At 50.7% G+C, this 11,728-nt stretch overlaps 1 protein-coding gene across 1 annotated transcript; it reads left to right on the forward strand.

Annotated features, from left to right (window-relative positions):
• The first annotated feature begins 8,903 nt into the window (after positions 1–8,903).
• Positions 8,904–10,061, forward strand: ANKRD63 (ankyrin repeat domain 63). The gene has a single exon (XM_027869888.1). The coding sequence runs from the start codon at positions 8,904–8,906 to the stop codon at positions 10,059–10,061; it is 1,158 nt and encodes a 385-aa protein (XP_027725689.1).
• Positions 10,062–11,728: the final 1,667 nt, after the last annotated feature.

An 11,728-nucleotide genomic window follows, 5' to 3' on the forward strand; every position in this document is an offset into this window, starting at 1 on the left:
CAGAGAGCACTTAATACCACTTATTGGTACACAGTAAGCACTATCACCTAGTGGCACACAGTAAGAACTTACTACCACTTAGTGGCACACAGTAAGCATTTACTATCACTTAGTGGCACACAGTAAACACTTACTATGCTCGACCTGATTTGGGTCAGGGGACACTGGTCCCTATAAGCCATGCTTGATGAATCAATGCTGCAGCTAATAGCTTTGGTGTGGTGGAAACAACACTGGATTTGGAGTCAGAGGATCTGGGTTCAAATCCTGCCTCTGTCATTTTCTTATGTAACCCTGGGCAAGTTACTTAACATGTTGGGTCTTAGTTTCCTCAACTTTGAAAGGAAAGAGAGAAAGAGTAGGACTTGGACTAGATGTCCTCTAAGGTCCTTTAAGGCAGCTAGGTTTTCTAGTGGATAGAGTGCTAGGCCTGAAGTCAGAAAGACTCATCTTCATGAGTTCAAATCTGCCTCAGACACTTACTAGCTGTGTGACCCTAGGCAAGTCACTTAACCCTGTTTGCCTCAGTTTCCTCATCTGAAAAATGAGCTGGAGAAGGAAATGGCAAACCACTCCAGTATCTTTGCCAAGAAAACCCCAAATGGAGTCACAAAGAGTCAGACACAACTGGACAACAGCAAAGGTCCTTTCTGGATCTAAATCTGTAGGATTTGGTGGATTCACTCCCTCTGCCATCCTTCTCCCTTCCTCCCTCCAGCATGAAGAGAGGGTCCTGGGCTAGTAATTAGCCCTGCTCGGAGCACAAAACTCAGCCAAGCTCTACCTCAGAGCAGCTACTTTCCTCAGCCCTGTACTCCAGCAGCAGGAGTAATTCCTTTCCATGAGCTTCTCTCTCCTTTCACACATTCCACTTCCCTTCAAACATCCAGCATCCTTTCCTGAAACCAGCCTCTGTACATAGCTAGAAGCCTCCAATTCTATCTCCTGGTGCTCAGGGGTGGGGGAGCAGGACAGAGTAGGAATTCCCTCAGGGATCTAGGCACGTAGGGCTGGGTCAGAATCTGAGGGGCTAGGATGGAGCTGAATCAGAGTATCTCCCAGTTTCTGACTGATGACTCAAGTTGTCTAAAGAGATTGGGGAAAGAGGGTTGGGTAGAAGAATTGGGGAAAGGGAAGGTTGTCTTACTCTTTCCTCTCGGAGGTATGCTGGTTTCTTTAGTCCAGGCCCTGGCAATGCCTCAAGCAACTGGTCTGGAGCTTGGCAGCCCCTTTTTGAGCAGGGATTGGATTAGCTTCTATAAAGCAGACTAGTCTTCTCTCCCTAGGGCCAAGCCATTAGGCAGTTTCCATGGGGGATGAGGGGGAGCAGATCTCTTTTGACTTCCCTTATTCTCCAGAAAAAGTGCTAATGGCCAAACACTCTTTAGGGTCATGCCACTTGTTTGCACCACTCAGCATACTTACTCTTCATTTGATTATAGGGAAAGGTACAGAGAAAGGGATGGAGGGAGGCATCCCCCAGGGGCGTAAGAAACCAGGAGGCTCGTGGTGGCAGGGTCTGTAATGAAGTTCAGGACCTTTAAGTTTCATTTCTTGCCTATTGATTTGGAAAAGCCAGAGACAGCCTGTTCCTTCCCCTTCCCCATGCCTCAGTCTCCCCCTTTGAAACAAAAGAAAGCTCCTCACTCCCTTTTCCTGGTCCTGTTGCTGATTAAGAAACAAAGTGGCCCCTGCCGACTCAACTTCTCCCCCACCCCCCTCCTGCCCAGTTCTCTCCAAATCTCCCATCCAGATGCCACGAAGGCCCAGGCCTGACCCTCTCTAGCTGGTGCGGCATGACAGGTTGAGGGGGCTGGGTGACAGATGAGGAGAGGGGAGGGGCTGGGCCAGCACCTGCAGATGGACAGACAGGCTGCTCTGCTCTGGAAAGCCCTTCTCTTTCAGCCCTGCCCAGGGAGTAGGGCTAGGGGGAATCAAGAGGTGGGGGTGGGGAGTGTGATGGGGGAAGGGGGGGGGGAGCGGGAGCTGCTTCTCCCAAGGCTCTGTCTCCTTGTCAGTGTTCTTCTCCCTTAAGCGACAGCTTCTAATTCCGGCTGTTTGTGCTTCTCCTCTGCTTTGTGCTAAAGTCTCAGTTTTTTTCAGCTCTGCTATTTCTTCTTGGTTCAGAATGTACCCACGGAGAAGTCAGAGCAGCCGGCTCTGGTGTTATAGCCTTGGCCTTTCTGGATGGTAGCACTGCCAGAGGGGTGGGTAGAATTGGGCCCCTCTTAACAAAAGAGGCCCGATAGTTCCCTTGGTCAGACCTTAGGGTGAGATCTTAGGATTCTTCTCTTCTCCAGGGTTTTGCTTCCATACGCACCTAGGTAACAAGAACATAAGGCTAAGCGGGCCCTCATGAAGCAGGAAGAAGGGGTACCAAGGGCTCAGCAACAGGTATGGTGCAAGAAAAGGTTGGTTTTGGAGTCAAAGGACTTGGGTTTGAATCCCAGCTCCTCCAGGGACTATATTTGTGATGTTGGGAAAATGACTTTCATTCTCTGGGCCCTGGTTTCCTCACCTGTAAAATGGGGGGCTTAGCCTAGATGACCTCCAAGATTTCCTCCTCCTCTAAATCGATACATCTATGACAGAGTAGGCCAGAACTGTCCATAGACCCTGTATATCTCTTACTATATGTATGATGTTAGAAAACCCTCTGGGTCTTGGTTTCCCCATCTGTAAAATGAGGAGGTTGGGCTAGATGACCTTTCAGCTCTAGATCCATAGGCCATTAAACAGAGGAGGCCCAAGTTGACCATGGAGCTCAGGGCCAGTCTAGTGGACACATTTTTTCTCCTTTCTTTGCCATCCACACTGGGAATCAAGTGCATATTTTCTACAGCTCTAACCAGAGATGCTCTTCCTCTTAACTATCTTTATGACCTTGGGGAATTCTTTATGTCTCAGTATCCTATTCTCTAAATTGAGGAAATTGGACTGAGTCTATAAGGCCCCTTCTGCAGCCCAATTGGGTCATATTGCTCTGACTCAGGAAGCAATGGATTATTTTACAAAGGTGGGGGGAGAGAATGAGACACAAGGAAAAGAAAAGATGAATGGGTAGTCAAGAGCTGAACCCAGAAACTTTAGCTCCCTCCTTGAGTATAGATGAGAAAGGGGTGAGGGGTGGGCTCATTTCCTGACAGAGCTCACAGTGGAGATCTCTCAGAGCCCTGTACTTAGGATTTGCCAACAAATCTAACCCCTGGTCCCCAGATGCACTGCCTGCATTGCTGTGCTAGGAAATAAATGGTGACTAAGGAAACTTCTGGCATATAGGCACCCCAGTCAAATACCATAGGGCCCTGAGTCTATTTCCAGGATACTATTCCTAATAATGATGGTGGAGATAAGAGGCTTTGAGTATTATGGGACACTGTGGTCTGAAGGTTAATGCATCACCAAATCATACTCTCAGAATTAGAAAGGACCTCATCTAGTTCAGCCCATACTATGCTCTGAAGACTGGTAGGGTGGGGAGAAGTTGAGTTGGCATAGCCTAGATCAAACTCCGGAGGGAAAAATAGAGAAAAATGGATTCCGTGCACCTGTGCATAATTGCTCAAAAGCCTAAAGTGATCCCCTATTTTCTTTCTTTCCTCTTTTTCTTCTTCTTTATTTTTTTTTTGTTTTTTTGGTGAGGCAATTGGGGTTAAGTGACTTGCCCAGGATCACTTAAGCTAGCAGGACGTCCCCTATTTTCTTCCTGAATAAAGTACAAACATCTTAGTCTGGCATAGGAAGCTCTCCAAATCTGGCTCCAGTCTACCTTTCCAGAATCATCTCTCACTATTCCTATCCACATACTCAGTACTCCAGCCAAAACTGGAACTGTCACATTGTCATGCTGCCCTTCCAGATCTCTCTGACTCTTCTCATGCTTGCCCCTTGGGGCCTGAAAAAGACCTTTCCCCTGCCATCCCTCTCCTGTTGAACTCCCTTCTTTCCTTAGGATAACAGAGTTAGAACTGAAAAGGACCTCAGAAGCCATCCAACTCAACCCCTTCATTTTTCACAGAGAGGGTAAGTGACTTGTCCAAGGTTGCAGAGGTAGTCAGGCTCAGAGATTGAGCCCTGAAGGCCCAACACATGTTCCAATCTTACCACATTTCATACCCTCATTTTGAAGTGATCTCCCCTTCCATATTTCTTGTGGTATTTTGGCCCCTCTCTTTGCACTTGTCATTTAAATTATATGATGTTCATTTAACATGACATATATGAGGTTTGGGGAGACTATACTCTTTTTTTTAAATTCTTATTTTCAGTTCCAATTTCTCTCCCTCCCTCCACCCCTTCTCCTCTCATTGAGAAGGCAAGAAATACGATACTCATTACACATATGAAGTCATGCAAGCCCTATTTCCACATTAGCCATAACATGTTAAATATGCTTTATCTCCCCGTCTGAATGTAAACTCTTTCATGGAGGGATTATTTCTGACTTCATCTTTGTGTCCTGGACATCGTGTCCTGTTCAGAGTAAGTGCTTCATAAATGTTTATCAAATTGAACTGAATCAGATGAATGAGAATGCATGTGGGTGCTTTACCTTCTGACAAAATAGAAGGGCTGGGGAACATTATTTCTTTGTGTCCTGAGACTTCCAAATCCTTGGTGGTTGAAGTACTGAAATTCTATATGAAAACTGGAAACTTAAAACATAATATCCCTTGAGTTGCCATTTCATCGCAACCATTGTATGAGCCGAAGCTTCTATTCCTTGTTTTCTCTATCCACTCAAAGCATTTCTTCATCCCTGAAATAGTTATGGTGTAGAGGGGACCTACATTCCTCCCCTACCTCCCTGACATGTCAGCTGAAATCTAACTGGTCTTATTATTGCCCTCTTAAGATGCCTTGGTGGATAGAGCACTGGGCCTGGAGTCAGGAAGACCTGAGTTCAAATCCAGCCTCAGATACTAGCTGTGATCCTGGGCAAGTCACTTAACCTCTTTTTGCCTTACTCCAGTGGAGTAGGAAATGGCAAACCACTCTAGTATCATTTCCAAGAAAACCCAAGGGACAGTATGGTCCATGGGGTCATGAAGAGTCAGACACAACTGAACAGCAAACAAGAAGTCTTTATCAGCTTTCCTAAGTCTACTCTGCTTGCCTGGAAAGCTTTCATAGTGTCATAATTCAAGACGTGAAAGGGAACAGAGAGGCCATCTAGTGCAACCCTTTCATTCACAGATGAGGAAACTGAGGCCAATGAGGTTGTGACTTATCCAGTGTCGCACAGACGGTTGTCAGAGGTAGGGTTCGAATCCCAGTCTTCTGATTCCTGAACCAATATTCTTTTCACTGAACTACTTACACTCAAATCCCACCTATTCTTTAAGGCCCTACATAGTTCTGATTCCAGCCTCTTTTAGATTTTCTCCAGCACCTGTGCCCACCAGTATTTCTCCTTTCCCTTAACCCCTCTAAACATCTATTATCTGATCCTCTCATTTGACACTTGGACTGTTGGTCACCTTTGTCTTATCTCCCCACCTAGATAATAATAGGTTCCCTGAGGGCAGGTAAGGACCTTTTCTTTGCCTGTCTACATCTCTCCCTTCTTGTTGTTCAGTCCTGTCTGACTCTTTGTGACCTTTTTTTGGAGTTTTCTTGGCAAAGATACTGGAATGGTTTGCCATTTCCTTCTCCAGTTCATTTTCCCAACGAGGAAACTGAGGCAAAGAGGATTAAGTGACTTGCCCAGGGTCACACAGCTAGTTAGTGTGTGAGACTAGCGAGTGTCTGAGGTCATCTTCCTGACTTCAGGCCCCACTTTGCCCCCTAGCTGCCCACAATCATCCTCCTAGTAGATAGTAATACCCCAGAAGTCAGGGACATTGTCCTTTGTTTGAATCTACAGTACTTTGGGAAATAAATATTTGTTGAATTGGGCTTGTGTCTTCTACAATGACAATACATCACTAAGTACTATATAAGGTCTTTTGAAAATTCTCTTTCTTGCATAACTCCACATGTATAACCTATATTGAGTTGCTTGCCTTCTCAATGAGGGTGGGTGGGGAGGGAGGAAGGGAGAAAATTTGGAACCCAAAGTTTAAAAAAACACATTTCTAAAAAAAAATGTTTTCACATGCAACTGGGAAATAAGAAATACAGGAAATGAGGTACAGAAATCTATCCTGCCCTACAGGAAAATAGAAGGGGAAGGAGGGGAGAGACAGCAGGGAAAGCAGACTAGGGGAAGGGGTATTCAGAATGCATGCCATCTTGGGTGAAGGGCGAGATGGGGTGAAAATTTGGAACTCAAAATCTTGTGGAGGCAAATGTTGAAAACTTAAAAATGAAAAAAATAAATTAAAATTAAAAAAAAGAAAGAAAATTCCCTTTCTTCCACTAACAACATGGTGAGGAGAGAAGGGAGAGACAGCCAGAGACAGAGAGAGAATTTATGAAGTGATAACTATGTGCCAGGCACTGTGCTAAGAGCTGAGAATACAAATACTACCTGCAAGCATGGCAGTCCCTGCCCTCAAGGGGCTTACAGTCTAATGGGAGAAGACTACACATAAAAAGGAAATGAAAAGGGGGTGGGGTGCTATAAAAGGGTCACGGTGGTATGGGACAGGCCAGAAGTATCATCAGGGAGGCATTAAGGAGGCCCAGGCCCAGGCAAAATAAGGCAAAGGTGACTTATCAGAGCCGGAGGGCTCATTGACCAGAGCCCAGGTTACTAGCGGAGAGAAGGTAGAAGTTATAGTCCAAGTAGAAGCTGGGACCCCATTCTTCTGCTGGCTGCCAAGCCTTCTGAACTCCTCCACGGAACCTTGTTTGGGAGTGGGATGACTGGGTTCTACATTTTTCCTTTTCCAGTTCTCCTGCATGAGAGGAGAAATGTGTACTGGAAGAAGGCCTGGGTTCAGAGAGTAAGGTGAAAGGCTAGTGGTTTTTATAGTAGGAAGCAGTCCTTCAGGTCTCTATTTCATCCTCCATCACCCTGCCCCGCCTCCTCCCTCCTCCGTCCCTCCCCAGACTCTTTACCCGACAAGAAAAGGGTTCCAGGAGAGGGAGGAGGATTCGAGGCGACATTTGAGCTTGGAGAAGGGATGTTTCTTCGTTCAATCAGGAGAATAGTGTGGGAGGGGGAGGGAAATCGGGAGTTTTGGATGTATTTTCCTTGATTGAATCACCTGTGGACCCTGCTCTGCTCTCTTGCCCTTCATGATCCTCTTTCAATGAAGTGTGAAAAGCAGGGACTCAAATGCTGGGCTCTAGAAGCTTGTGAGAAACCTTGAGCAATTAATGCTCGCAGAGAAAGAGGAGGCATCTTCCCTGTCTCCTCTTGCAGCCTGAAGAGAATCTGTGCGGGGGAGGGCCTGGGGGTGTTTAGGCTGAAAGTGTTGGAGGATGTAGAATTCAGCCCTTAATGCCGTGTGTGTGTGTGTGTGTGTGTGTGTGTGTACATGCACGCGCGTCTCAGCGTGTGGCGGAGAAAACCACTGGTGTGTATCTGTGTTACTTTGAGTGTATCGGGGAGCCTGTGAGTATATGTGATTGTGGGGATGTCAGTCGACGACTGGCGGAGCGCTCGGCAGGCGCACAGAACATGACACCTTTTTTCTTTTTCTCAACTACACCCTCCCCCAACCCCTCCCCCAGCAGCCCCAAGGCTCTCAGCTCTTTTCAGCTCAAACTCCGATCTATCATCAACTGACCCAATCCTAGGGAAATGACTCTTCCCCTCTGGTGACTCAGTTGCTGACCGATGGGTTGCACTCCTCATTTTCCCAGTACAGGGGCGTTGGGCGGCGCTCTTCTGCTCCCCCCCCCCCACGAGTCTGGAGGATTGATCCCGCCGCTTGAGGGTGTCTGAGCTGCACTCCCACCCCCAGGCCCTTGGAGGGGGCAGGCAAGGAGCGTGAGGGGGTGGGACTCAGGCGCCCTGCAGTGCAGGCAGAGGGGCTGAGACTCTAGGATCTGGGATTGGAGCTGCTCAGTGCCAGTGGCCCCCCACGAGTTGCACCCGCCCCCCGCCCCCGGTTCCACAGCCGCCGTCTCAGCCCCGGCAGAGAGGGAGGAGGAGTCGATCCTCCGCTCTGATCCCCCAGTGGGGCGCTGGGCACCGCTCTCCTGTCCCGGAGCCCTCCTCGGGTTCCAGAGGAGACATTACCATGGAGAGTCCGACGCTATCCTGACCCCCGAGGCTATAAAACCCGGACTCCTGGTGCAGTGGCTTCAGCTGCTCTTGAGCCAATTAATCCCCCAAATAACTGGCGCCCCAGTGCGGTTTCCCTCTCCACCACCATCCCCAACCCCCCCACCCAGTGGGAGGAAGAGCAGCGGCGGCGCCGGCAGCCTAAGGAGCAGCGCTGGAAGAGATCCCATCGCCTCCACCGTTGTTTCGGCAGGGAAGCTAAGGAGGCTGAAACGCTAGAAGCTATCACCTGAATAGCTGCGAGAGGGCCCCCAGGTATGGGATTGGGAAACACCTGGGCGCAGGAGGAGTAGCGGAGAACCCCACACGGGGGAGCCCAGGACCTGTAGTTACCGTCTAGTGGACAGCCAGGTGCTGGCTCCAGAGAGTAGCGTGGAGCAGAAATATCCACGCGTGAAGGCCGGGAGCCAGAGAAGTAAAGAGCGTAGACAAGGGGTCCGAGAGCAGCGAGGAGCAAGAACCCCCCCCCCCAGCAGGACAGCAAGCAGCAGGAACCCCAGAGAAGGGCTTCAGCTTCGTGGGAAACCCAGGACCTGCGACTGGAGTCCTTAAACGCAGGAGCAACAGCTCTGGGCCAGGGCCACCCACGCGTGGAGCACCGGCAGCAGGCCCGAGGCCCAGCAGTACCTTGGCCATTTCTAAGTGAGACCTAGGAGTAGCTCCAGGGCAGTGAAGCCCACCTCCTCAGGCGTCAAGGCCGAGTGCAGCCGAAGAGACCGAGGGTATGTTGAAGCCAAAGGATCTGTGCCCTCGGGCGGGCACTCGTACTTTTTTGGAGGCGATGCAAGCTGGCAAGGTGCACCTGGCGCGTTTTGTTCTGGACGCACTGGACCGTAGCATCATTGATTGTCGGGCGGAGCAGGGGCGCACGCCGCTCATGGTGGCGGTGGGGCTGCCAGACCCCACGCTCAGATCCCGCTTCGTACGGCTGCTGCTGGAACAGGGCGCGGCCGTGAACCTGCGAGACGAGAGGGGCCGCACGGCGCTGAGCCTGGCCTGCGAGCGGGGCCACCTGGACGCGGTGCAGCTGCTGGTGCAGTTCAGCGGCGATCCAGAAGCGGCCGATTCGGCGGGCAATAGCCCAGTGATGTGGGCCGCCGCGTGTGGCCACGGCGCCGTGCTCGAGTTCCTGGTGCGCTCTTTCCGCCGCCTTGGCTTGCGCCTCGACCGCACTAACCGCGCGGGCCTCACAGCATTGCAACTCGCGGCCGCCCGAGGCCACGGGCCTTGCGTCCAAGCGCTCACAGGGCCCTGGGGCCGTGCTGCCGCCGCAGCGGCGGCCCGCGCCCGGGGCTCTACCTCGGACAGTCCCCCAGGCCGGCCCAGTGCTGCGCCTAGCCCTGAGCGTCGCCGGCCTAGCCCCCGCCGCCTTCCGCGGCCCCTTTTGGCCCGCTTCGCCCGGGCAGCTGGCGGCCATGGGGGTGAAACAGGCACCGGGAGCAAGGGCTCGGGCCGACAGAGATCGTTGGGCAACGAGCGGCCTGAATTTGGCCGCAGCATGAGCTTGGCTCTGGGCTCGGTGACCGAGGAAGAGGCTGCGCGGGTCCGGGCGGCAGCCCAGCTCCCCCAGCCAAATTCCCCTCAGGCCTCGGGCACCGGGAGGTGGCGCTCGCAGGAGCTACTGGAAGGCAAGGCTCTGGCCCTAATCAAGGCTCCTGGTGGGCTCACCCCCCATCCTGAGGGCGCCCCTGGGAAAGGCCGTCTCGGTCTGCGCCGCCGTTCTACTGCGCCGGACATCCCCAGCCTAATGGGGGAGGTGCAAGGGTCAGACGGCGGGCTGGAGCAGGAGCTTGACTCGCTGCCCCTCACTCTGCCTGGCCAGCAGACCCCTTGGCAGGGGGGTACCGAGGCAGAAGCAGTGGTCTTACAAGCCCAGCGGTGAAGAGGCCCCTGGGCACTTCACCAAGATTCCCCAAACCCAAATTCTCCTGTGCTGGATCCATGCAACATCCCAGTTCCTCTTCCCTATTGACCCTTCCACCTCTGCAATGGCCAGAGTTGCTCTCGTTCTTACAGGACAATCCGAATTTCCTGTATCTCCCGGGTCTGCTTCTCCACCCCTGGCATCCACCAGAGTAGCCAGAGTAGCCTGTGGCCTCTGAACAGTCCCTCTGAGGGGTTTGCACTATTTTCCTCTCCCCTCCCCCATCGTTCCCGTTGTTCCCCCTTTCACGACCCCCTTCCCGGCCCTCCTTTCCATTTCGTTTAGATTTTCCACCTCCATCCAGTGGGCCAGCTCTTCCCTTTCCTTCTCTTCCCCTTCCTTCTCTTCCCCTTGCACTAAAAGCAAGTAGAAGAAAAACTGGTACCCTAACAGACTCGGGGCCCACGGTCTACATGAACCTAAAGGTGTAGTAGCTTTGAGGGTCTTAGCCTGTTAGTGAGACCTAGAATCATAGATTGTTAAATCTGAAAAATATCTTAGAGAGCATTTGCTCCAACCTGTTCATTTCATAAATGAGAAAACCGGGACCCAGAAGAAATCAAGCGACTCTCCCAAGGTCATACGGGTAGTAACAGCCAGATTTCAAACCGAAGGCTTTTTATTCCCTAATCCATTGCCGTTTCCCATTACACCTTGCTGCTTCCCTAATCTTTAGCGTTCATTTTTGCAAACGGTAGAAATGCCAGTACATTCTCTGTGCTGCAGCCATAGCGTCTTGAGGGATGGGAGAATACTTTCTCAGAATGCTGGCAGCTATCTGCCCCGGGTGATTGCAAACTTGCTCCAGGTATGTCTATGACACAGTCCTTTCTCTCCCTGTACCAATAGTGATGGTGTCCCAGTGCCAGGGCAAGGAGAGAGCCAAAGGGGGGGGAGGGGTCCAGAGACCTGAGGGACAAAAGGATTCTTTCCGAATTCTGTCACTTACTATGAGTCTTGGGGAGTGGGGGAGAAAACTATGTGTTTAATGACTATGAAAGGGTATTTTCCCCCAAAGACAGTTCAACAGGAATGAAAAACAGCTGGTTAGGAATCTTTGCCATTGTCCTCTAATGTCCGTTATGCCGTAGGAACATAGGTGTAGAACTGCTGGGGGCCTTAGGGACTACCAGCTCCAACCCCTTCATTTTACAGATGACTAAACTGAGACGTGGGTTGATTAGCTTGTTTAAGGGCAGAGAAAAATAAGTATCAGAAAGGAGTTCTGAACTCAGGTCTCTCTGACTTCAAGTCTAGTGCCCTGTCTCCTAGGGTATGCTGGGTGCAGTAGTCCTAGTTCATATTGCCTCTGCCTGGGGTCTGACTTGTCTGGGGGGGCTACCAGTTACAGCGCCAGACTATCCTGAGTACCTTTCCAAAGTTTTCTGGCTCTCTTCCCCCAAAACATCCACATTCTAGCTACTAAACCGCCATCAGGGCAAACAACTAAACCTCTTTCAGTTTCCATTGGGTCAAAATGGAGTTTTTGAGGTAAGAAATCCAAAGGTTTATATCAGTTACTCTCATTTCCCCAAGTCTTCCACTTCACTGTTTCCACTTAATTCTAAGATACTTAAAGGGGAAATGTTTCCTTAGTGCTCCCCCACCTCTGTGCCCCAAACTCC

This window comes from Vombatus ursinus, unplaced genomic scaffold (assembly GCF_900497805.2).
Source record: "Vombatus ursinus unplaced genomic scaffold, bare-nosed wombat genome assembly UNPS02014794.1, whole genome shotgun sequence".
Taxonomy (NCBI): domain Eukaryota; kingdom Metazoa; phylum Chordata; class Mammalia; order Diprotodontia; family Vombatidae; genus Vombatus; species Vombatus ursinus.